The 27,839-nt window shown below is 37.8% G+C and overlaps 1 protein-coding gene across 3 annotated transcripts in view; it reads left to right on the forward strand.

Annotated features, from left to right (window-relative positions):
* The window catches only part of HECW2 (HECT, C2 and WW domain containing E3 ubiquitin protein ligase 2), a 334,372-nt gene that overhangs the window by 103,673 nt on the left and 202,860 nt on the right, over positions 1–27,839 (forward strand). For all 3 annotated transcript variants that reach the window (XM_032480136.1, XM_032480138.1, XM_032480137.1), the window contains exon 2: positions 20,106–20,432. In XM_032480136.1, coding sequence (XP_032336027.1) covers positions 20,141–20,432 — 292 coding nt within the window. In that variant the 5' untranslated portion in view covers positions 20,106–20,140. The remainder of the gene's footprint in view (positions 1–20,105; positions 20,433–27,839) is intronic.

A 27,839-nucleotide genomic window follows, 5' to 3' on the forward strand; every position in this document is an offset into this window, starting at 1 on the left:
AGACCAATCAGGAATGAGAGAAATAACCAATCAGGAGTGAGGGGAATGGACCAATCAAGAGTGAGCTCCTTGCAAATGAAGTACTACAAGTAGACCAATCAGAAGTTAGGGAAGTGGACCAATCAGATGTGAGAGTAATAACCAATCAGGAGTGAAGGAAATAACCAATCAGGGAGTGGCTCAGGGAAGCAATAGAATTTTAGGGGTAAGTAAGCTGTTCAGAGGCAAAAAGTGAGATAGAACCTCTGGGCCAGGGAACTGGATGGTGCTGGCAGGAGAGTAGTGGCCCTGCTTGGGGGTCCTGCCTGTCTTTTTATGGGGCTTCCTGCCTCATAACAATTGAATAGAAGGGCCTATGTTTAATCCCAGTAAGAAACAAATAATGGCAAGTTAAGCAAAAATGAACTTTGCTTTTGCTTTTCAGATGGGCACTATCTAAGAGTGAATATTTCCTGATTACTTTTTGTGTGTCAGGTGTTGTGGTAACTCATTTACTTCTTAAAAATAACCCTTTATGACAGCTATAATGATTCAATCTCTGTTTCACAAAAATTGGTGGAAATATTGAGCAACTTTCCAGAGGCCACAGAGCTAGTCCATAGCAGAGCTTGGATTTGAGCACAGCTATGCAATTCTACTTCTAGAACTTCCTTCACTCACTAAGCTGCCTCCAAAGGTTGGTAACATTCAGTGTCGGTGGAGGCGTCGGGAAAGGAGTCGGCATCTCACCTGCTGCAGATGTGAGGAATGCGTATTGCGCCTCCTTTCTAAAAGGCTTTCTGAGAGCACTCTTCAACACCTCAGGATCCCGAAATTCCACTTCTGAGAATTTATTCTAAGGAAGTACTGAATTAAGTTGCATTAATGAATGCGAGAGTGTGTGTTTACAACATGGTTTACAGCAATAATGGAAATGACCACTTTGAGGGAACTGTTTAATGAAATGATGGTACCTCATATGATAGAATGTTCTATGACTATTAAGAAGGATGTTGTAGTGCTATGTTTATTAATACAAATGCCCACATTACAGTTTGCATGAGAAGAGCAGGTTACAAACATTTTGTAACTCTGTAGTATGATCTCATCTTATCTATATACTTAAGTAGCTATGTCTGGATTTATAGACCAAAATGCAGAGTGCTGGCATCATGAATGATACTTATTGTCTTCTTTATCTTTTCCCATCCTTTTTGAAATTTTATAGTAGGTGTGTGTTATTTTTATAATTGGCAAATGCCCTAAAAATTGTTTCTTTCCCTTAGTCCCTCAACTCTTTTTTTTGGTGATAAGTTAGGTTGTCAGGTTTTATCTTGGTTTCCTGCTTTCTGACTGTGAGGCAGTCTTTTACCTGGAGCTTTTCATGAAGATTCATGTCACAATTTTATTTTTGAAGTTTCAGCTTCCACGGTTGGTTATTTCTCATTCTAAATGCTCCAGAGGTCTAGTTGTGCTGTCATTAGGTGGGGCTAATGAGCTTTGGATATGCTCTAAACTGCAGCGCCCACCCTAGTTGGTTTGAATGTCCTGATTTAAACGTGGCTTTTCTGTAAATAATTTATGTAAAGATAGAACTCTATTAAAATAAGTAAATACGTACAATCACTGAATATTAAAGCAGATGATATTTTAAAGCTGCATTTAAAATCAATGTCCCTTATAATCAGGAATCTTTTGTCAGTCACATTTTTTCTTTTGTAATCAGAAATGCAGACCCTGTATAGAATGTCCTTTTTTTCTTAAATCTTAGTTTAATGTAAAGCATCCCAAAGCTTGTATTCCATTGCATACCCCACCTTGGGTTTGAACTTGGCTGGTGGTGCCATGGTTTGGGCAATTTATTTTTACTTAGACTTTGGGTATCTGTACTTAAAACTAATTTTGTTGGCTGTACCCTTTCAAAGTCTTCTTCAGAAGTAATTCATCGTCCAGCAGATTATAACATCACCCCAGCTGGATACCCTAAAATTTTTTGATGTATTGGAAAAAAGAGTCATAGCTATTTTCTTGCAGGGAGTCCCAACCCCTCAGTGATTAGGTGTTTTCAGTCACAGAAGTCTGTTTTCTCAAAGAGGAATTGTGTCTCCCCTCTCCTCTTGCGTGAGTGCTTTTTTTGGCTTACATCGTTTCTGTAGGCAGACTGAGTATGCATAAAGGTCTTGCTGAGTTCCCTAAACATATTGCTTAGACTAGAACTAATTACTGTTAAAAGTAAATTTATCAGAAAATAAGCTCGTTTTCATTGGAGATCACAATTTCATTACGGGTTCTTACTGGTCTTTGTGAACAGGGCTTAGTTTCGTTTTTCTATTCCCAGCCCTAGAACTGATTCACTGAAATCATAGGATTATCTTTTTGGATGGTGGCCCACTGGCAGGCTCTGCTGTGAAAATATACCAGGATGTATTTATTGACCCATGTTTTTTCGTTAGAGCTTTGGGAGTCATCGATCATTTGGGTCATGCATAGACAGGCCCAGAATTGTCTTCTGAGGAAGACCTTGCCCAGAAATGATCCCTCCACCCATCCATGCAGGAGACGAGTGGCCTTTTATGCAGGTGCATGTACTGACTGGCCAGCTTCCTTCATGTTCCTAACAGGGATAAGGCCTTTCCCAGTGGCTTTGCCCTTGGTCACTTGTGTCAAATATTCAAGGTCAGATTTCTAATAGTGGACATTGTCTTGAACTTTCTGTTGCCAAATTCTTAGGAGAAATTAATTTATAAGAAGCTATATTCACAAAGAATTGCTTAAAACATAAGAAGTCCAGCCATTGCTTTAAGATCTAAAATTTAAGTCTAAATTTTACCCTTGAGTTAAGCTGGATGATCCAGTAGAAATATAATGTGAGTCACATGTTAGGTTTTTAGTAGCAACATTGAAAAAGGAAGAAAGAACAGATGAGATTTTTAATCATCTATTTTATTTAATCGAAAATATTTAAAACATTATCATTTCAATGTGTATTAAATATAAAACGTAGCAAGGTACTTCTCTTTTTTTGTGCTAAGTCTTTAAAATCTGGTGTATTTAATACTTAAAGCATACCTCAGTTTGGACCAGCCACATTTCAGATGCTCAGTAGCCACAGTGTGGCTGGTAGCTTGTAGTGGACAGCACGTTCTAGACCATTATAGAGCTATGTCCTCATGTGCCTGAACTGGCGCTATCTGTGGTAAGACAATGAGATGTCCAAAAAATGGCAATACAATTACAAATGTCATACTTGGTGTAGATATGAGACTGCAGATTAATACTTCATACATCATAAAGACTAGTAAGCAGAAAATTCTTATTTTACTTAAAGTCATAATTTTACTTAAAGTCAGGTCTCAATACCAGGAAACCCTTTGTGTTTATCTCATAGACCTGGACTGGGCCTGTGATTCTTGTGAGTCTTTGGGTGGGATGCTAGGAAGTTCAGAGACACATCAAATGTCCTGTTTCTAGTATCTGAGCAGTGCTGATGGAGAGTTCTGGGTGTAAATGTCCCCCCTGGCTTGCCTCCCTCGCCTTTTCCTCACTGACTTCTTTTCAGTTTGTAGAATGTCATACTGCAACATGCCATGAAAAAATTTTTTGGAGTAAGAATGGAGAGGAATAAATAAGATTTTGTGTTATTAAGTTTTTATTGTTTAAATAATTATGTTACTCTAAATTTTATGGTAAATAGAATTAAATTTTAGAAAGACTAAAGTCTCAGTTGACTTCTGGTTGTTTTAAGATTAGTTTAATAAACTTGGATTTGCTTGGGGAAAGAGCATCTAAGTTATTATTTGGTCTAACTTGGGACTATGTAGAGATTAGCTGGTGATTTCTTGTGTTAGTAGTTTCCAAAGTTTGGCATTCATCAATGTCAACTGGAGAACCTCTTAACAGTCTGATGCCTGGGCCCCACCCCATGTGTGGGTTAGCATCAGTAGATTTGGGTTGGGGTCTAGAATATGGTGGTTTAAGACATTCTGTGGTTGTCCTATTTCTGGTAGCCTCTTCTCCCATCTTCCTACTTCCTCATGCTGATCTCCCAGAAAGATTGCTCTCCGTATTTAATACCCACAGTCTTTTACTTCCATTCTCCCCCAACAGCCCCAGCTTTATTGGGATATAATTGACATAGAACATTGTGTAAGGTTAATTTGATTTGATACACTTATATATTGTAAAATGACTACCACCATAGTTAGCTAATACTTCTGTCATGTGACATAATCACCATTTCTTTTCTGTGGTGAGAACAGTAAGGATCCACTCTCTTACCAAGATCCAAGTGTATAATACAGTATTATTAACTGTAACCACTATGCCCTGCATTAGATCCCCAGAACTACTTGTTTATCTTATAGCTAGAAATTTGTACTTACATCTCCCCCACCCCCACCGTCTTTTTCTTATTTCTTTCCCTGTCCCTCTCTGGCAAAGCCAGTGTTTTGTAGGTCAACTCAGATTCTTTGGATTTTTCCATTTTTCCCTCCCTGCTTCACCATTATCTGGGCTTTGTAACTAAACTGGTGGGACATCTCCAGGGTGTCATCTAGGATTCTTTAAGCCTGTGCCAGAAACGCAACCCAGCTTTCCTAACCAAAGAGAGCAAAGTGTCAGAAGAGCCCAGGGGCGAGCCTTGTCTCAGACATGCTGGACTGAGGCTGGAGCCGTTCACAGCGCCTCTCTGGTTCTCAGCCGCTGACCACTGAGGTCCTCATACCTCCAGAAGGCAGGCGGGAGGACACTTTCCTCTTTAAGGAGGAGAGGAGGAGAAGGAGAAAGGAGAAGTGCTAATATTTGTGATTCAAAATCTCTCCTTAACCCAGTTACTCATGTGTCATGACAGAAGAGCTGACCATGGCAGAGCGGTGGGTTTTTGGTTTACACTGGGATATTTCTTTAAAAAAAAAAAAAAAAACTGAATCAATGAGAAAATGGGTAAGTAGATAATGTTCTGAGATTTTCCCTCAATTACAACCAGTTATAATTGATTTACATTTCAATGAGATTTTAATTTGTTTGAAACTATTATTTAAAGTCATGGTATTTTTCTAAATTTAACAGTGTAGCATTCTAAGCAAAAGTAAATATTTAAAAACTGATTTCTTTCTTTGAGTAGGTTTTAATTAATTAAAATGCAGCTTCTTGTAATATATTGAATTTGGAGCAAGAATCCAATTTCTATAAATTTAATAAGTTAGAATAATTTGACTCATTGAAACAAATGATTTTTTTTCAGCATCTTTAGAAAGAAGTTGGCAATTTTGCTTGAAGTCATGTAACTTTATCTGATACATATAAACCAATTAAAATGGTTCTATCATTATTTTGGAAGAACTGTCTACTCTATAGAAATCAGTTTCACCAACTTCAAGCCTTGCTTCAATTCTATATTTGTTCCACTTTCAGTGAACAGTTTCCATGTCACTGTTACTGCACTAGACATCTTGGTGAAACTAGTGGGAAGGGGAAGAGGTGGAGAAGACCAGGTTGCTTTGTGTAAGAATTGACATGGCATTTTGAAGTCAGCTGGAGAGTGCCTAGGTCCCTGAGGAATGGTTGTACGCATCAGTGTGTTGGGCAAGAGGAAGCTGGTGTTTTAGACAGGCAGGCTTCTCAGACTCGGCATCACATATTTCCTCATCCCCTCTGGTATCTTTAGGCTAAAAGGCCACTGTTGGCTTCCGTTTTGGCAGGTGCTTGAATGCCATGAAAGCCAACCCCAGCACTGACATGGGAGGCAGAACTTTACTTCTCAGCTTACTGCAGAGTTTCTATGTACAGATGTTCATGTGCTTGCTCAAGGAACCCTCTAAATACATATTCATCATCCTTTTCAAAAATGGATGTGTGAGAAGAGACGGGCAAAACGGATGTTATTGTCATGAGTGCTGTTCTGGAGGGGCTCCCGTTGGCATAGCCACTCCTTGGGGGGTCTCTTTATTGTGCCTTCCCGTGACAAAGTTGTCAGAGTCCATGGAGGCTGTCCTAAGAGAGGGAACATGCTACTTCCTAACGTCACTGTGGGCTTATAAAATTGGCTTATTATAAATCTATGACTCACAACAAATAAAGAAATAATGACTTTCTAAGCCTGCAAAGCTTGCAGTGTGGACCAGAAATGAGAATCAGAAGGCAGGTCAGGGAGCTCAGGGGTTCTGCTTTGGCAGTAGGGTGGGGAGCGATGTTTGGTGCCTACATTGAAGGCACTGATTTTAAACCCTGTATATAGATTTCATTCCTGCCCCCAGTTTTATGGGTAGCCCTAGGTACCACATGGTGTGGGCTGGTTATAGTTGCACCAGGAGCTGTGGCACATGGGAAGAGTAAGGCTTTAAAGATCTAAGTGTGGGTGTCAGCTGTGTTACCCGCTAGCGTGGTGCCCTCATGTGGAAATTCAATGTAGAATTTACAACTCCTTCATAGGGTGGTTGTGAAGATAACATGGGATGAGGGCGGGGGCAGAGGATAAACAGAAGATACTAGAAAAGCAGGCTTCTTTTTAAAGTGAACCTGCTTACATTGGGAAGCCAAAGTTCATAGTAAATAGGGGATAAGGTAAAAGGGTTTGATTTTGACAAACAGAGGTTCAAATCATGGGAATCAGTTTAATCTTACATACAGCATTTAGTTTATAATCACAAATACGGCCTTATTATTAGAGTGAAAAAAGAATAACTGAAGTGTTGAAATTTTTAGAGGGTTAGGGGAGCTAATTTTTTCAAAAAATTGTGTAATAACACAATATAATTTGTCTTTCTACCATAATCATGAAAGTCATATTACAAAAACTGTGGCAAGCCACTGTCAACCTTCTCATGCCCTCTCTTTAATCCTGTAACATTTAAATCTCACTTAATATTTTTCTCCTTCAGTGATCAACTATTCTAACTCGGCCAGACCCTTATTAATCGATGGTTTTGAATGTGATTCAGGTAGTTCTTCAGAATCACTCTCATTGACTTTTATGAAATCCCGAATCTTTTATTAGTTCCTGCAGTTTCTCTTTGCATCAATTTATTATCGGAGCATCTGAAATTCTGTGAGTGACTAAAAGAGACGAGTGGCAGGGATCAACTCTATCACTGCATGGGAGAAGTGGTTGAATGGGGACTCATATATAAAAAGTCTTAGTTCATTGTTTTGTGTACTTTTTGCTGTCTTCTTCAGCTCCTTAACAGAGTGCAGTTGGATAATGCATACCCAGGTGAAGAGGATCTTTTCTTTTGTCCAAAAATTTTGAAAACTATAGTGCTATGAAAATGTAGGTAGTCCGTTTGGGAAAGTCTTCAAGATATTTTTTATCTTAATACTTGAATCAGGATTGTGCTTGGTATTAATAAGCAGGATCATGATACTGAGCAGAACTGTTTCCTTATCCACATGCCACATACTGGTATTTGTTTAACTTTTAGGCTCTTCCAGATAATTCTATAAACCATAGAAGTCTTGGGTATTGATGATTTATTACTTATTTTTAAATTTTATTTTTAATTAAAGTTTTACAATATTAGTTTCAGATATACAACATAGTGACGCAATATTTTTATAGATTATACTCCATTTGAAGTTATAAAATGTTGGCTATATTCCCTGTGCAGTACAATTTATCCTCATTTTATATGTAGTAATTTGTACCTCTTAATGCCTTACTCCTATCTTGCCCCTTCTCCTCCCCTCTCTCTACTGACAACCACTAGTTTGTTCTCTATATCTGAGTCTGTTTATGTTTTGTTATAATCAGTTATTTTTTCTTCTTTTCAGATTCCACATATAAGTGATAATATACAGTATCTGTCTTTTTTTGTCTGACTTATTTCACTAAGCATAATACTCTCCAGGTCCATTCATATTGTTGCAAATGGCAAAATGTCATTATTTTTTATGGCTGAGTAACACTCGTGTGTGTGTGTGTGTTTGTGTGTTTGTGTATCTGTCATACTTTCTTTTTCCATTCATCTGTTGAAGGATACTTAGATGGCTTTCATATCTTGGCTATTATAAGTAATACTACTGTGAACATTGGGTGCATGTACGTTTTCAAATTAATGTTTTCTTTTTCTTTGGATATACCCAGGAGAGGAATTGCTAGATCATATGATAGTTCTGTTTTTAATTTTCTGAGGAATCTCCATACTGATTTCCATAGTGGCTGCACTGATTTACATTCACACCAACTGTGTACAAGGGTTCCCTTTCCTCCACATACTCACCAATATTTGTTATTTGTGGTGTTTTTGATGATAGCCATTCTAAAGGTGTGAGGTGATATCTCACTGTGGTTTTGATTTGCATTTCTCTGATAATTAGCTACATTGAGTATCTTCACATGCTTGTTGGCCAACTGTATGTCTTCTTTGAAAAATGTCTATTCAGGTCTTCTGCTCAATTTTTAACCGAGTCGTTTGATTTTTTTTTTTTTTTGATATTGGGTTGTATGAACTGCTTATATATTTTAGGTATTAACCTCCTATCAGTTATATCATTTACAAATGTTTTCTCCTATTTATTAGCTTGTCTTTTCATTTTGTTGATGGTTCCCTTTGCTGTACAAAGGCTTTTAAGTTTAATTAGGTCTCATTTGTTAATTTTTACTTTTGTTTCGGTTGCTTAGGAGATCCAAAAAAAAAAAAAAATGTTGCTGTGATTTATGTCAGATTATTTTATGTTTTCTCCTAAGAGTTTTATGGTTTCAACTCTTACATTCAAGTCTTTAACCCATTTTGAGATAATTTTTATAAATGGTATAAGATAGTGGCCCATTTTCTCTCCTTTGCAAGTGGCTGTCCAGTTTCCCCAACACTGTTTATTGAAGAGACTGTCCTTTCCCTAATGTATATTCTTGGCTCCTTTGTTGTAAAGTAGTTTAAAACCCATATATGTGTGGGTTTATTTCTGGACTCTCTTGTGTTCCATTCATGTATGTCTCTTTTTATGCCAATACCATACTGTTTTAATTACTGTAGCTTTGTAGTGTAGTCTGAAGTCTGGGCACATAATGCCTTCAGTTTTGTTCTTTTTTTCTCAAGATAGCTTTGGCTATTCAGAGTCTTTTGTGGCTCCATGTAAATTTTAGGACTGTTTGTTTTAGTTCTGTGAAAAATGTCATGGCTATTTTGAAAGGAATTGCATTAAATTCATAGATTGCGTTAGGTAGTATGGTCATTTTAACAATATTAATTCTTCCAGTCCATGAACATGGGATATCTTTACATTTCTTTCTCTCATCCTCAATTTCCTTCAGCAGTGTTTTATAGTTTTTAGAGTCTAGGTCTTTCACTTTCTTGGTTAAATTCATTCCTAGGTATTCTGTGTGATTTTAAACTAGAATGTTGTTGTTGGTGGTGTTTTGCTTTCTCTTTCTGATTCTTCATTATTAATGCATAGAAAAGAAATAGATTTCTGTATATTAGTCTTGTCTCTTGCAACTTTACTGAATTTATTTATTAGTTATAATAGGTTTTTTGTTTTGTTTTGTTGGAGACTTTAAGATTTTCTCTATATAGTATCATGTTGTCTGCAAATAGTGACAGTTTTACTTCTTCCCTTCCAATTTGGATGCCTTTTATTTCTTGTTCTTGCCTGATTGCTGTGGCTAGGACCACCAATACTATGTTAAATAGATATGGTGAGAATGATCATCCTTATCTTGTTTCTGATTAGAGGAAAAGCTTTCAGCTTTTCACCATTGGGTATGATGTTAGTTAGCTGTGTTTTTATCATAAATGGCCTTGATTATGTTGAGATATGTTCCTTTTATACCAACTTTGATGAGAGTTTTTATCATGGATGGATGTTGAATTTTGTCAAAAGCTTTTTCTGTGTCTTCTGAGATGATCATGTAATTTTTATCCTTTTTATTAATGTGGTGTATCAACTGATTGATTTGTGAATATTGAACCATCCTTGCATCCCTGGAATAAATCCCACTTGATCACTGTGCATGATTCTGTTTATATATTGTGGAATTTGGTTTCCTAATATTTTGCTGAGGGTTTTCACATCTATATTAATAAGAGATAATGGTCTGTAATTTTCTTTTTTTGTGGTGTTTTTGTCTGGTTTTGGTATCAGGGTAATGTTGGTCTTGTAGAGTGAATCTGGGGTGTTTCTTCCTCTTCAGTGTTTTGGAATAGTTGAGGATAAGTATTAGCTATTCTTTATATTTTTGGTAGAATTTCCCTTTGAAGCTGTCCAGTCCTGGACTTTTGCTGTCTGGGAGTTTTTTGATTATTAATTCAGTTTTACTGTTAGTGATCAGTCTATCCAGATTGTCTGTTTCTTCCTGATTCAGTCTTGGAACATTGTATGTTTTTAGAAATTTATCCATTTCTTTTAGATTGTCCAATTTGTTAGCATATAACTGTTCATACTATTTGTTATGTTTTTTTGTATCTTTGTGGTATTGGTTGTAATTTCTCTTCTTTCAATTTTTTATTTTATTTATTTGGATCTTCTCTTTTTTTCCTTAATGAGCCTTGTTAAAGGCTTATCAATTTTGTTTATCATCTCAAAAAACCAGCTCTTGGTTTCATTGATCTTTTCTGTTTTTTTTTGTTCTCTACTTATTTTCTTTCTGATCTTTATTTATTATTATTAAAAATGTTTTTCTAGTTATAAGACTGTAACTTCCTTTAGAATGGAGTCTGTTTCATTTGTTTTACCCTGGAGCTAGATCAACACTTCATTCATAGTAGACAGAATTTATTTGTATGAACAATCAGGTAGCTTTAACATTCTTTATTTACATGTGACTCCCTTCTTTAAAATGATTATTCCTTATTGTTTGATTATATCCCTTCTCTCTTTTTCTGTTTTAATTCACCTTTTGTTGGCCTCTGTAGTAATGAACAGCATCAGTTGGTAATCTTAGACTTTGAAATTTAACCTGAATGTTTGCAACTTCTGCCCACAACCATTGCATTGTACCAGTGAAATAGTGAAATTACTTGAGTTAGAAATCTTACCGTGGTGACAAATCACTTGTAAAGTTTAAAACAATAATTGTCACTTAACTGAATGGACATTGTTCTAGGTGCTCTGCTGAGAAGCCATCTGAACACAGTTAACCAACTTAGAGGTAACATCTCTCTGTCATTTCCAATTCCATACAATCTAGTGGGGAGAGACACTAGACACTAGAGAGACACTGATAAGTTACACCATGTATTAGAATGTGGAAAGTGCAATGGAGGAAAAATAAAGCTGTTAAAGGGGATAGGTAGTGTTGGGGTAGTTGAATTTTACATAGGTTCGTCAGGGAAGGTCCCACTGAGAGAATGGCACTTAGTAAAAGTGTGATGGGGTAACAAAGTGAGCTACATGAATACTGAAGAGAAGAGCTTCTGTGGCAGAGGAAGCAGCAGATGCAAAGGCCCTGTGGTAGAGTGTAGTGGATATCTTCAAGGAGTAGCAGTGGGACTAGGGTAGCATGAGCAGGGGCGGCGATAGCAGTAGATGAGATCAGAGAGCACCAGGAACCAGACTGTGTGAGGCTTTATAGACCGTTGTAAGGGTTTTGCTTTTACTCTGCTGAAATGGGGGCCACTGGAGGCTTTGGGGTAGAGAGCAACATGATCTGACTTCCCTTTGAGAAAAATCACTCTGGTTGCTCTGTTGAGAATAGACAGCAGGAAATCAAGGATGGAAGCAGGGATGGAGGCTATTATTTATTCAGAGGACAGATGATGGTGGCTTGGGCCAGAGTAAAGCTGGTAAAAACTAAATTCCTATCTTTCCTTACCTTTTTTTCTTTCTACTTTCCTTACTTTTTAATCAGATTCTTTCTTTGGCCTATAATTCATGCCATATTTCCATGGCCTCTTCATATCTTTTTCTCATTTAGGCTTTTCTTAAACACTCCAGCCCCTCCTGATCATCCCTGCAGTGAGCTCTTACTAACTTAGGCCCTTTCACCTTACAGTATAGAAAGCAATTCTCTATTTCTTTCTTGCAGATTAATTTATGTTTCTTCCTGTACAGAGCAAGGGCCTTATCTTATGCCCTTAAATACAAAGTAGGTACTTTACTCAGTAAATCTTTCTGGATGGCTAATGTAGCTAATTCTAAAGAAAACTCAATATGTATTCATACTGTTGATTTTGTCCTTTTACATTCTTGTTTTCTCATTTGTAGGAGTTAACCCTGTCCATTCATTTATTTGAAAAATATTTATCCAAACTTAGTATTTTGTGGAGGATATAACATGTAAGTGAAACCTCCAAGAGTTTATAGTCTGAATCTTCATAATTAGACTATGCAGCATTGTGAAGTACACGTGATATGAATGATGTAAAGAAGGCCGTTGGAATTCAGCACTGGGAATGTTGCCTTCCGGCTGGGTGTTCCTCAAGAAGAGAGTAGCCCTTAGGCCTCGAAGGCGGAGTAGGTGCAGGAGGTGAAGAGAGTGGCATGGGCCGTGCTGGGCGCACTAGGCATTTTCATGGGGAGCAGAATAGATGAGCTTCTGTGGAGGAAGGTGACAACTGGCCGTGTGGGGTCTGATAGGTCACTGGTTTCTCTTCCCAGATCTCTACCATCTCTGCTTATTGCAGACACATTATGTTTTCTTTAGTGTCTCTTGACATAAGTATAATTTCCACCCCCTTTCCCCTCATTTACATAGTAAAACACAAATGGAGTTTGAAGCATAGTATAGCTGAACAGGTGTGTGTGTGTGTGTGTGTGCGTGCGCGCGCGCGCTTGTGTGTGGTGTTTTTTGGAGGGGGTTTGAAGGATTCAATAAGGATGTTGCTGTTACAGGTTTTATTCATCAATATCCAATCTAGGAAGTTAAAATCCTAGGGTACATTTCCAGTCTGTAAAAATCTTTTCACAGTGAATGTTTTTAGTACTTTGCCCTTCTGGTGAGGTTTAGTAAATTGATACTCACCTCCAGGTTCTTTAGCAAAAGTATTTTAAATAAAAACCCTTGTTTAATATATTTGTCATCTGCTCCTGTCTGTATCTTCTAAACAGAATCTGCTGCTTTTGGAAATGAAGTTGTATACTAAGGTGTTTTGCAGTTTGCATAGTAATAATATCTCTCTCGACCTCTGGAAGAAAAGGGATTTTGTTTTCGGTTGTTGTTTAAGCAGATGTCTGTTATGTGAGAGAGCAGCCTAGTGCAGACCTAATCATAATTAGAAGAGGGAGGGTTTTTTTTAAGGAGTGCTGCATCGTGTTAAATTGTGTCCTTTGGGAATGGGTCATGTAGCTGCAGCAGGGGCTCACCATGTGATGGATTGTCTAAGGACCAGCTTTCTTTGTAATAAATATGGTGGGTACTGATCAGTTTCCCTTACCATCAGCTTTATCTACTAAAGCTTTTCAGAAGAGCATAGGTGATGTTCTGAAGGGTATTTGTCTTTCTTATTGCAGAAGGCGTAGATACAAAACCAAGACACCAATCAAGAATTCTTAGTCTGTAGGAGAAAATGTGAAGCAGCCACCCCCTGTTGTTTGGGTAGCACTATGAGAATATTTAATTGCATAAGATAGTTATAAACCAAAATTTTAACTATAAAATTCAGAATGGTTTGATTTTTAAAGTTTGTATGCAACTTTGCAAATTGATTTTTGCATGGGGTTTGATCTTATTTATTATGGAAACATGAACTCTTAAAGGATCATTACTTTTTCTGTAAAGGAAAAATGGAGTTTTCCAGAACAGGTTTGGTAATAGTCCCTCACTGTAATCTAAGCATTCTGATTTTATTTCTTTTACATTGAAGTTATGATTCCTCCAAATAGAGATTTGGCTCAACAAGCATCTTCATGCTAAAATGCATCCAAGAGACCCCTGGGAAGGATTAAGGAGTTCTTGGTTATTCACACATTATTGTTGGCTAGTTCAGCGATGTTTTCCTCTTGGCTACATTGAGGGCCTTTCTGACGGGATGGAGTTGAAGGCGAAGCAAACTGTCTTGGAAGCTCAGGCACTTCATGGTTTAGATCTGTACTGTTCAGACCAGGAGACACCTGCGACCTGTGACTAGCAGACTCTTGATATGAGGTTAGTTTGAATTGAAATGTGCTTTAAGTATAAAATACACACTAGCTTTAAATGCCTTAGTACCAGAAAAAAAGAATGCAAAATACCTCATTAGTAATTGTTTATATTAATATTGAAATAATAGTTTGGGTATACTGAGTTAAATGAAATATGTTATTAAAATTTCCACCTGTTTTCTTTTATGTTCTTAATATGGCTACTAGAAACATAGAAATTGTGGAAGTGCGTTGCCTTTTATTTCTATTGGGCAGTGCTGGTTTAGACTCGTCCTCACCTGCCCTCTGTGTTCCGACTTTTGTTCTTCCTCAGTAATCTCGTGCCATCACACGTCTCTCTTCCCTCTATGTGAAGAGCCTCTCCACTTCACTGGCTCTTTCTCTCAGTTTTCCTTTATTCATTCATTCATTCCATTCAACAAATATCTCCTGAGTTCTCAGTTACTATGCTTGTATTATAAACATGCAGAAGTCTCTCTCATGCTAAAAAAACAAAAAGCAAACAAACCCAACCCTGTCTCCATACACATCACCCTCTACGTGCCCTCCTTCCCCTTGCAGTCCAACCGCTGGAGGAAGAGTCTGCATTCTTTACCTCTCTTTCCCTTCCCATCCTCCTCCCTCAAACCTCAGCAGTCTGGTTTTTATTACTTGTACCACTCATGTAAACTGTTCTCCAAAGGCCACGGATTTCCTCCTAGTTTTCAGAAGCTGTGGTCACTTCTGTCTTCAGCTGCAACATTTGATGCTTTCCCTCAGAGTTTCTCCTTCTTGACTTTCAAGACATTTCCCTCACCCTCCCTCCCTTTCTCCTCCTCCCCCTCCCCCTTCTTCCTTCTTTTCTCCTTCTTTTTCTCCTCCTCCTTCTCTCTTTCTCATGTGTTTGTGTGTATTTCTCTCTCTCCTGTTTTACCTTGATTTTTACCCTTGTCATTTACCTGCTCTGCGACCTTGGGTCTCACGGAGCGTCAGGTCAGTATGTTTTGCGTCAGGTCAGACCTCACAGTATGTTGTCAGTGGTGGTGTTATGACCCCCTCTCTCCCTGGCCTTCTGCTCATTTCCTTCAGAGGATTCCTGTCACCTCACCAGGCTTCTGCACAGCCTCTGTTTTTTGTTCTGTGTCTTCCCTCTTGTATCCTCTTCCTTGGTTGCTTCTGCATATCCATGCATCCAAACAGAATGCTCTTAGACATTTCTTCTTTCCTCTAATCTTTTAAGACTCACCTCAAAAATGTAACCTCTTCCAAAGTGGTTTTTTTTTTTTTTAAATCTCCTTCAGCCGACCTTTTGCCTCACAGATCCTCAGTTTTCTCATCTGAAAACAGAGATGATGGCATCTCTCAAATGTAATTCACAACACTCTGGAGTCTCACTTGAGATAATAGATGTGAAAAGGCTTTGGAAAATGTAAAACACTTTGTAAATCTTGTATTACTATCACTTCCTGATGATACGAGCATTTATTATCTCCATCACATACTTGTGGGGACAAATTGTACATATACACGAAGTGTCATTAATACCAGATTGAATTCTTTCGTGTGTGAATATTTGGTTTTCTCCAGGAGAAGTCAAAGTTCTTGGAGAGTAAGGGCCATGTTTACATGCCTTAGGGAAAGGAAAGAAACAATTTGGAAGAAAACTTCACTCTTTGCTATTTAGTATACTTTGTAGCTTTATGCCGGACAGGTACTAATAGATGCTTCAGACTTTTTTTTTTTTTTTTTTTTTTTTTGCAGGGTTCAATTAAACTAGCAGATTCACATATTTCTAGCTAATTTTTTCTTTTTCACTAAAGATAAATATATTAGGTATTCATTTTTTGACCTTTCTATTGCATGTCTCTTCTTGTAAAAATGAAGGCTTCAAGGGGTAGGGATTTGATCTTTTGCTCTGTTGCATTCTTAGCACCTTTCACATGGGAGGTGCTTAATAAGCATTTGTTGAATGCATGAATGAATGAACCCCGATCGTGATGAGAAAGTTTAATTCTAGCCTTTATCTCTGGCTTGAGGACTAGAGAATGGCCCTTGTCTCACCAATACTATGGAATTAGGGCTCAGGCTGCAGGATGGCTGTCCCTCAGTGCCCTCAAGACTCTTTTTTTTTTCTTTCTGCTTTTGGGACTGTGCTTTGAATAACGGAGGATGCTGACAGCCTGCTCTCTCAGTAAGTGGGGGGAATCAAGGGAGTATTAAAACCAGCTCTACTTGGTATAATTCAAGTAGAAGTAGTCACATAGTAATATTAATACCTAACAAGATTGAACACTTACCAAAATGCTTTGCTGGACTAATTCTTTTAGGTCTCTCCAAAATCTTATAAGCCAGATGTTATTATGTCCCTACTTTACAGATAGGAAAATGGAGGCACAGAGAGTTAAAATAAATGATCCAAGATCACAGAGCAACTTAATAGTAGAGATATGATTGAAACCCAGAAGTCAGGTTTTGGAGATGATTCCCTTATCCACTGTGTTGACCTGGCTCTCTGATTAAATAGAGATCATTAAAAAAAAAAACAAAACAGTTTTGGTGTACATCTTTGTTTTCCCCCTTTTTTCTAGAGCAGAGTAGTTCTCAGTAGCTCTTGTTGTGGCTGAAAGCTGTAAAGGTTCTGGCCTGTTTCTTCCCTTCAGGGAAGTCACTTAGTTATGCACAGCCTACATTTTCTATTTGACTACAACTTGTTAGGAGTTCATTATTTATAGTGCTTGCCAAAGCTGATGAGGTGGTCGACTCACTCTGGTTTTGTAGACAAAGAATGACCTGTCGAAATCCACTAAAATGAAAATTTTATGAGACTCTCAGATTCGAGGCTGACCTGAATTTTAGGCTTCATGGATTTGATGTTGTCTAACAGTTACGAGTTACATTTTGATGTCCAAGTTACCATACACCACACAAGGAAAACAAGTTCTCAATTTATGAGGAGGAATATTAATTTTTTCTGTTCATTTTATTTCTGTCCTTTTTACACAGGACAGCTTGTCCATCAAACCAAGTTATTTGCATTCAAGGGATGGTGCTAAAAATACAAGATCAACTTTATGGCAGTAATTAATTGAATAAATACATTTGTGAGTCCTATGGCCTTAGTCCCCTTCACCTAAGTGTTTGTGAAAAGCATGAGGGGATGGGAGATATTAGGGACCCCTCCTCTTTTCTTCCCTCAGACTTGGTATCCAAGATTATTTGTTACAACGAAAACATTGAATCCCAGATTAGTCTTTTTTTTTTTTTTCATGAAAGCTCATTTGGACATTCCAGGATGCCTTGTGGGGGTGGCCTTTTGAAAAAATGTAGTATATTGAAGAGGCTGGCAAATACTAGGCATGCAGATTAAATGTTAAATCCATAAACCTGTGAGTGCACGACGTGGTCCTGAAAGGGGTGGTGCCGAGGAAAGCCCGATGCATTCTGTGTACAGCTGGGTGAGGGAGTGCAGCCCCGTGGGCAGGAAGGAAAGGCATTGGCGGATCAAACCTCAGATGCGCCAGAGCAAACCAGAGAGGTTTTGGAAAGAATCCCTGTCAGAGTCTGGCATTGGGGAAGAAAATGGATATTTTTGGACTAGGCTCAAAGTGAGCCAACAGGCGCTGGCTCTAAGCTCAACCAGGAGAGGCTCTGTTCCTTTAGAGGGAGGCCAGGTGGGAGCCAAAAAGAAATAGCTTATCATGAATCCAGATGGAAGCAATAGTGTGGACCAGCCAGAAGGTCAGGAATGGCAAAGAAAAGGACTTGATGATGGAAGTCATGAGTATCTAGGAGATAATAAGGAGTAGCTCCTACGGGCTGAAGGAGTATCTGGGAGAAAGATGCTCATCATTCAACGTTTATCCATACCTACTGCGTACCAGGCACCACTGTAGACGCTGGAGATAAAGTAGGGAACAAAACACAAGAAAATCCCTACATTTGTGAAGCTTACATTCTTTTCTTTCAGCTTTATGGAGGTATAATTGGTAATAATAGTGTCGGTATTTAAACTGTACAAAGTGGTGACTTGACATATGTATACACTGTGAAAGGATTTCTACCGTCTAGTTAATGAATGCATCCATCACATTTCATTTTTTTTTGTGAGAACATTTAAATTCTACTCTCTTAGCGAATTTCAGTTATATAACACAGTGTTATCACCTGTAGTCACCATGCATTACATTAGCTTCTCAGACCTTATTCATCTTAAAATTGAGAGTTTGTAGCCTTTCACCGACCACTCCGCATTACCTTTACCCCTCAACCCCTGGGAACCTCACTTCCACCTCTGTTTCTGAGAGTTTGATTTTTTTCTTAGATTCCACATACAAGTGAAATAATATGGTATATGTCTTTCTCTAGCTTCTTTCATTTGGCATGATGTCCTCAGTGTTCCCATCCATGTTGTTGCAAACAGCAGAATTTCCTTCTTTCTCATGGCTAACTAATATTCCATTGTGTATATATATATATGTGTGTGTGTGTGTGTGTGTGTGTGTATGTGTCTCTCTCTCTCTCTCTCTATATATATATATATATATATGTTACATCTTCTTTACCCATTATCCATTTTTCTTTTGATGGACACTTAGGTTGTTTGCATATTTTAGCTATTGTTAATAATCCTGCAATAATCGTGGGAATGTAGATATCTCTTTGATCTCCTGTTTTCATTTCCTTTGGATATGTACCCAGAAGTGGAATTGCAGGATCATATGGTAGTTCTATTTTTAATATTTTGAAGAACCTCTATACAGTTTTCCACAGTGGCTGCACCAATTTACATTCCCACCAACAGTGAACAAGGGTTTTCTTTTCTCCACATCCTTGTCAACACTTGTTATTTGTTTTCTTTTTGATAATAGCCATTCTGACAGGTGTGAGGTGATATTTCATTGTGGTTTTGATTTGCATTTCCCTGATGATTAGTGATATTGAGAATCTTTTCATGTGTTTGTTAGAAAAATGTCTTCTTTGGGAAAATGTCTACTAAGGTCTTCTGCCCAATTTTTAATCAGGTTGTTTTTTTGATATTGAGTTGTATGAGCTATTTATATATGTTGGATATTAATCCTTTATTGGTCATATCATTTACAAATATTTTCTCTTGTTCAGTGAGTTATCTTTTCATTTTGTTGATGGTGTGCTGTGCAAAAGCTTTTTAAGTCTAATTAGGTCTCATTTGTTAATTTTAATTTTTGCTTTCTTTGCCTTAGGAGATAGAATCAAAGAAAATATTGCTAAGATTTATGTCAAAGAGTGTTTGGTCTGTATCTTGTTCAAGGAATTTTGTGGTTTCAGGCCTAATGTTCAAGTTTTTAATCCATTTTGAGTTGATTTTTGTGTATGGTGTTAAGACAGTGGTCCATTCTCATTCTTTTGCATGTGAATGTCTAATTTTCCCATTATCATTTATTGAAGAGGTTATCCTTTTCCTAAGCTTACTTTCTTGTTGGGGAGAGTACACAGTAACTGAATAAATAAGTGCATGGTACTGTGTGGTCCATCAGATCATAGTAATTGCTATTGAGAAAAATAAAGCAAGAAATGAGGGATGGGAAATGCTTGGGTGTTGCAGTTTTAAATGCAACGGCCAACTGTATTTAACTGAGGAGGTGACATTTGTGAAGGTTCCTGACAAAGGCTTTGGTGAGTTTCTTTCCTTTGTGAAGGAAATTGAGTAAGTGAACTTGTCCTCAGTGATATAATTTAACTGTGTTTAACATGTGTTGAAATTTTCTGTCTTGTCACCTTGTTATTTTAGAATTTAATTACAGCAGGAAATAAATATGTGAGTGAAGTGAAGGAGAAGATGCCTTTTCTGAAGGAGAAAGGATAGATGTAAAGCGATGTTAGTGACTCCCCTTCTTAACTGCTAGGAGGATGCTGGGCCCAGTGAAATCAAGGGCCACAGGTGTGTAGCGGCCTTTGCCATCATGTGACCTCAAGTCTGTAGCAGTTGTTTCTGGCATCATCAGTTGACAGTAGAATAACAGGTTTTATTTTGACAGCAGAAGATTATTGCATGGTTAGGCTTTAACCAACACTCACAAAGTCTTTATGTCTTGGAAGTTTAAACTTAATTCCTCTCACTGTAATACTAAGGCTTCGTGCTTGTTTGTCTCCCCCAGCTTTGTAGGAAGCCAACCTCAGAGAGGCAGACGGGATGGCTAGCTCAGCCCGGGAGCACCTGCTTTTTGTGCGGCGTCGAAATCCCCAGATGCGGTACACACTGAGTCCAGAGAACCTCCAGAGCCTCGCCGCCCAGAGCTCCATGTCCGAGAACATGACCCTGCAGCGGGCCAACAGCGACACGGACCTGGTGACTTCTGAGAGCCGCTCCAGCCTGACGGCCAGCATGTACGAGTACACGCTGGGGCAGGCCCAGAACCTCATTATCTTCTGGGACATTAAAGAGGAGGTGGACCCCAGTGACTGGATTGGACTTTATCACATAGGTGAGTCAAGTGAAATACATTTGCTTGTGACTTAGGGCATGCATTTTACTCTGACATTGTACTATTCTGTGTTTTCTCCTGGGAAGAAATTCACACACATAAATTAAAACAGCCAGATCCTGGGAATTTGTGCTTCTTTTTTGGGAAAGGGGGAGTCAACAATTATAAACACCTTTGCTGATGTGAATTCTGTGGTTACATCTCTACCTTAATTAAAGGCCAGAACCTGCAGTATTTTCTTTTTAAAACTTCTTGCCCTGATCAATAGCCCCATTTTGGAAAGAGGTGGTTATTAACATTTACTCGTATTTTTAAACCAATGAAACTGATGTCTAGATTTAGATAACTGATATGAAAAAAAAGTTCTGTATTTTCTAAAGGTTGAATTTCATTAAGAACAACTTGCAGTTGGGGAGGTGGAAGGCATAGCTCAGTGGCAGTGTGTGCTTAGCACGCATGAGGTCCTGGGCTCAATCCCCAGAACCTCCATTAAAAAATAAATAAAACTAATTACCTCCCCTCACACAAAAAATAAAAATAAACATAAAATAGTTGGACAAAAAATTTTTAAAAAAGAACAACTTGCAGTCTAAAATGTCTTTTTATTTCAAAATTTCTTGATGTGTCCTAGATCAATTAGGTGAAGAAAGTGTCATACTCTCTAACAAATGTCTTAGGCATAGGTTGCTATTGTTTTAATAAAGGTGTCCCAGCTCTGTTTAGCTAATTTGCATCTGTTATTCATAGGTGAGTGCATGATGAATAGCATATCCCAGAAAATATAATATCTGCTTTAGTTGAGAGCAAAAATCAAAACCTACTAACCAATCATAAAGAAAATCTAAATCAAACCTGATAATAAAATCTAACATTCTCCAAAGTTGGAGAACTTTTGCACTGAATGAAGAGAATTCTTTTAAAAATTTGACATCAAATATTTAATCAAAAAGACATTGTTGCTTTCAATGTAGATTATAAGCCTTTAAAAATAAAAAAAAATTTTTTAGTGAATAGATTAGGGGAGAAAAAAAGACCTGTTTATGACAATGCTTCTCCACCAGGGTGATTTTGCCCCCTCTGCAGGACACTTGGCAGTGTCTAGAGACATTTTTTGTTGGCACAACTGGGTAGGAGGAATGGGAGACCAGGGATGCTGCTGAACATCCTGTAATGCACTGGGCAGCCTTCACAACAAAGAATTACCTCTCCCGTGTGCCAGCAGTGCCACTCTTGAGAAACCCTCGTGGAGGCAAAGTAATATCCTTGCTGAAATTTTATTAAAATGTTAAGCCCACTGCACTTGATGTTTCTCTGGATGGAGAGTTTTATGTTGACTGAAATAAAATTGATTTGTATTTACTTATGTAACTATTAATATCTAATCACGCTAGATAGCAAAAAGTGGCAGCAAAAAATTTCAGTACATTTTAATCTTTCTATTTCCTCATGACAAAAAGGGGAGGAAAAGTCTTTAGAATTCAGTATTTTCCCCTGGTGTGTTTAAATATATATGCAAAGTGAGGAAGATCCATAATTTTAAAATTATATTTTTATATCTGATATCTATTATGTTCACAAAGGAATCTTACAGTTTTGATACGACTTTAGAGGTAACTTTGGGTTTTGATGTAATTTCACCCTTTTGGGTTTTGTAAAACTGTTTTCTTTTTGCTTTTCTCATTCTTTTTCCTTTTTTCTTACTTTAGACTTTGCAGTGTTTAATATGAGACTACAAATAGACTGTGTTTTCTTAAATGATTTTTATGTGATATTGGGACGATCAATTTTACTTTCTTACATCGGAGGATTTTTGTCTGTAAGATGATAGAATCGCTTAAGACGGTGACTCCTATAACTTCACACTTTTTTTCCCTACTTTTCTTTCTGTTCCCCCACCCCACTTGTTGTATTTCCCTGTCTATATTTAATTGGAAAAGAACTCAGGAATCCAAAGCCAAGTTTATCTTATTCCCAAATGACCAAAGTCACAAAATCTTGGTATTCTTCTATTTCACTTTCTAGAGTATGTCAGAGTTCTGAATCGAGAATTAACCCCAGGATATAGGTAGGGGAATAGAATTAGAAAATAAATCTTTTGAAAAGTGCTGTTCTTTAGTTTTCATTTCAAGATGTTTCTGTATCTTTCTCATGTATTATCGTCATATTTTTGTTTCCCTATATGTAATGTGTCTTCTTTTTTCTTTTTGGCTGCTTTCAACATTTTTTCTTTATCTTGGTTTTCAGCAGTTTGCCTGTGATTTACTAGGTGTGACTTTATTTATTCTGGTTGGGATTCTTTGAGCTTTATAACTAAGTGTTTTTAATGAAAATTGGAAAATTTTGGTCATTATTTTTTCAGATATTTTTTCTATCTATTTTCACTTTCTTCTTCTTTTCATATATTACATCCTTTCATGTTGTTCTGCATGGCCCTAAGGCTCTGGTTTCTTCAGTTTCTTTGGTATTCAGATTTTCTATTTACCTGTCTTCAAGTTCAATAACTTTTTCTTTTTTGATCTTCACTCTCCTGTCAGTCCAATCCAATGGATTTAAAAATTTCAGTTATTTGACTTTTCATTGATAGAGTTTGCATTTCTCTTTTTATGGTTTTAATTTCTCTTATGAGCATCCCTATATCTTAATTCTATCAGATCATACTTTTATTCAGTTCTTTGAATTGATTTGAATATATCTGCTTTAAATTCTCTGCTAAATCCAGTATCTGGGGGGTCATCTAAGTGTCAGTTTTCACTGTCTTTTTTCTCTTGACCATGAGTCCCATTTTCCCATTTCTTTGTGTATCTAGCAATTTTTGATTTTACACTAGACATTGAGGCGTCTATGTTGTAGAATCCTGAGTTCTGTGGAATGATTTGTATTGTAATGTTAATGTTTATTCTTGTTGGCAGATTTATTCTCTTGAACTTACTAGCTATGATTTAATACTTTGTTAGGATGGATCTGTGGAAAGCCGAGTGTAGTTACCCAGCATTCTAACTTGATGGACTCTGCCTCCAAGTTTGGTCTCCTCTATGGATTTTGTTAGGGCCTGGTTTGGGGCTTTGTTAGAGTAGGTTTACACTGGGCCTTACTCTAGAACATTATACTTATTCCTAAGGAGTGGCATTTCTGATTTTTACCTGGATGCCTGGAATGTTAACCATTCTCTCGGGCTGGGCTCTGACTCCAGTGTTCTCCAGCAGCTGCTTGACCTCTTTAACTCCAGTGCACTCTCAGCCATGTAGCATGTGCTCTTTGGAAAGCCTTGGTAGTCTCGCCCTGCACATGTGCAGCCCAGTCCTTAGCCAAAGGCTTTTGGGGTCTCCCCATGTAGACTTTTGGCACTTTTGTATCACCTGTTGTGCAATGTCTGAAAGCCACTGCCTCCTAGTTTCACAGTTGTTTCATTAGGAAGGCAAGCCTGGAACTAATTACCACAATAAGGCCTGAAGCAGAAGTTTCTCTTCTGCTTTTAATTTAGGGTAGGCAGCAAGAGGTTCCAGTTAATTTCCCCACTGAGCCATTTCCGGAGAACTCTGAATAAATAAAAATGATAGTTTGAGTTCCATATGTTGTCTTCTTCTTAGTGTATTTTATAATAGTTTTCCTAGCGTGGAAGAAGTGTGAGTAATTGGCACCCTCAGACCTCTTAAGGGCAAGGATAAACACAGAGACTAGCTCTCGGGAATAAAAATACCACATAGGTAGAGTGAAGTACATGGTGTTTTCAGGCATGCTACTAGTTTTAGCAGGTCTTCCACAATGAGTGGCTTTAAAAGGCAGAGGTCCTAACATCTAGAAGGTTAAGGATGGCCCATTTACATAGTTGCAGAGCTGCAGCTGTGTTTAAAAGAAGGCTTGGCTTATCTGGGACCTCAAAATGAGTGACAGAGACTTGACTTTAAGCAGAGACAGCCATTTCTTTCCTGGGGGTAGGATGGACTGTTCTCACCTCTGGACTAGAGGCAGCCTCACTTCTGTGGGGACTTAGCCATCCCACGTGGTGAGGGAAGGGTGGCAGCACTGTGGTCTTTAAGAGCCATCTCCTGATCCTTTTGTCCTTATGGGGCCAGGGGGTGGGCAGCAAGCCCTTGATCTCAGACTCAGGAAAGTTCTAAACCGCTATGGTCATCCAACTAGTGAGTAGTCTAGGAGTGCACATGTGACCCAGTTTTGGCCAATGGTAAGTAAGGGAAAGACCTTGGGGGAACTTCTTTTTCCAGTGAAAAGCCAGAGCCTCATGAAGAGGGTCTTTAAACAAACCACCCTTTGTCTTGTACTTGGGACTCTGGTGAAAGGATGTGATATCTTAAGTTGTATCCATGCAGCGACCGTAAGTTGTCAGTCAAGAAGATTAAAAGCCAAGGATTACAGAGCAGAAAGAAAGAGCTTGGACTGGCACTCCAGAGTTCCTGCTATGTGTGGAAAAAACTTCAGCTCTGTTTAAGTCATTATTAGTGAGGCTTTCTTATACCAGCAATTATTCCTAACTGAGCCACTGGGGTGGCTATTAAGATGAAAAAGGGAAAAGGTGGGACACAACTGCATCTAAAGGACAGGATGAGGAGTGAGTGGGCTACTTCCCCAGTTACTGCTTCAGGGAGGGTGCTTGGGGCTGCTTTAATACACGGAAAAACTACTTGGTTGTTCTTAAAAGAAGTAGCAAAAATTGGGCATAAAAATTTTGAAAATGGTAACTGTAAGCCATGAGGAAGTTTTCAAAAGTTTAATAGCGTCAATGATATGATGAGACAAATCTTTCAAAATAGTAGTTCGTAATTTGAAAATATGCAAACCAGTTCTCTTGGGCCCTGTTACGTGAACGTAGGTGAGATGATGCATTTGGAGAAGACCTGAAATGAGAGAGGAAATGCAGGGCTAGGATGGGGAGAAGAATTTCAGGCTACAAGTTACGCCATACATTTAAGGCTGTTATGACTAAAGAGGAATATACAGGATAAATTCTCTCCCGGGCTCTGTGAAATAGTTTTGCTGAAATAGGTTTCACAACAATTGCACATATGTTGGGAATAGCTTCAGACTTCTATACCTCTTAGTAGGAAGCAGCCACTCCTCTTCAGCTGTGTCCTGAGAAACTGGACTGTTTCCTAGCAACGTCTGGTTTTATTTGTGGAACCGAAAGGTGGTCTCTATAGAAATGAGTCCCAAAGGGGAAGGACTTGGGTGGAACATTGGGCTGGCGAGGTGTGGCTTATTGGCACACTGCATTTTGATCGTGTTTCTCTTGGCTTACATTTTCTTCCTACCTAGATGTGTATTTTGTTTTTGTTTAGCTAATTGTTAATAATGTTTTGCACTTGCCTCCGATGACTTGGGCCACTACTAATCTGGAGGGAAAATCTATCCTTCTGGATCAGAAATGTAAATCTTTCTTTAGGTAGTTTAGGCAATATATAGATCCTATTGGGAATACAAAGAAAAAAAGTTAAAAATGTCAAAATACCATTTGGGGAAACTTTAGGTGTGAACATCATTCTTAAAACAAGTGTTAGTTATATTTTCTTCCTCCAGAAAGTCTCATATACACGCTGAATTTCCAGAGATGATTACAATGTAGCTATAGCCCTGAATCTCCAAATTACAACAATTAATGCCTTGCAGATCATTTCCAGAAATCACTCAATTTATAATTTATTGTTGGTCTCCAAAATCAGAACCGACCCCTCAGAAAGTTAATAGTGCTGCTCATTGCTTCCTCCTAAGCTCACTAAATAAAAAGAGCCAAATGCTTAATTACCTTGTGCAGAAACTCTCAGGGTACTCAACACAAACAGTTTATCATGAAAAATCAAATGGACACTTTTTACAGAGGAGGCAGAACATACTAAATTTGCTTCAGGCTCACTATCTAATTCCCCTTAGCCTTTAGTCTTGTTCTTATTTTTCTGGCTATTCAAAAGTAGTACAATTCAAGAAGCTTAATTTGCCATTTCTCATCTGTTCAGGTACCTGAACAGAGCTAGGAAAATGCACATTATGAAAACTGAAGTATATACTGGGCTGTATACCTGCGCTCATAGTGCTGGTCTGTGAACTATTCGTTACTGATCTGTGACCCGATAAGAAATTTCTCCAGAATGCAAATCAATGTGATGGTTTCCTTCATTGAGAAAATCTTGTTATTGAAAAAAAATCATCTAAACTAAATAATGGGCTTATTGATGTAGGTATTTCATATTCTGGCTCAAGCTTCTTATCTTGTCATGGGCCAGTAACAAATAAATAGTTTACCAGCATTTTCTGGACCATATACTGAGTATACCTCTTAATGTCCATGCATTGATTGTATCTTCACACATTACTGTATGTAAAATAGATAAACAATGAGGACCTACTGTATAGCATAGGGAACTATATTCAATTTCTTGTAATGAACTGTAATGGAAAAGAATCTGAAAAGAAATATATGTGTGTGTGTATGTATGTATGTGTATATATATCTATATATTATATATCTATATATTGGATATCTCTATATCTGTATCTATATCTGAATCGCTTTGCTGTACACCTGAAGCTAGCATTGTGAATCAACTACACTTCAATAGAAAATAAGAATTAAAAAAAAGGTGAATGGCAGAACAACTGTATTTTGATTCTGTGTCTAAAAATAGCATAGTTTATGTATTATGATATTTTTCATATTTCTTTGCTTTCAGGTGGTGCAATAAAGGTGCAGTAGTGAGCCAAGGCATTAGGATCATATATTTTTGAGCTCTAAGATCCCAAAGTTTAAGCTGATGTATAAATACAAAACTAAGGTCCAGAATGGTGATGCCACACACCTAGTTGAGGGCAATCAAGGCTGAGACTTAAGTGTGCTGTATCCCAGTCTTTATTTTTCCCTCTGTAGTGAAAAAAAAAACTGTTTTTCAACCTTCAGTTATTTCCTCAGTACTTTCTTGATTTTTGCACTATTGGAATATCACTTATGCTGCTAATATTTTTCTTTAAACCATCTAGTTAAAAGAAAACAAACTGGTTCTCTACCCTGACCTTGTTCTAAGCTGTGGGGTCTGGGAAATTACTATGTTATTTTTTTTCTAACACACATTAAGTGTTAATAAATAACTGTCTGTGGACCACCCAAGACTGTCCCATGCAGCACACTTAGAAATTCTGAGGTGACCAGTGGTTAAGAGCACGGGGTCTGTAGGCAGACAGACTAGTAAATTCAAGTCTACTTACTAGCTTGGAAGAATTTTGTAATCTTTTAAACCTTAGTTTCTTCATCTTTAAAAGGAAGAGATTAAGAAGAGTACCAGTATCATGAGAATTGAATGAGATAATGCATATAATGTTCTCAGCAAGGTGCCTGGGCTCACTGAAAGGTTCTGTTGGTTGTAAACTATTATCATTACGCTGGCTACTGTTAATAATAATGAA

Source organism: Camelus ferus, chromosome 5, assembly GCF_009834535.1.
Source record: "Camelus ferus isolate YT-003-E chromosome 5, BCGSAC_Cfer_1.0, whole genome shotgun sequence".
NCBI lineage: Eukaryota > Metazoa > Chordata > Mammalia > Artiodactyla > Camelidae > Camelus > Camelus ferus.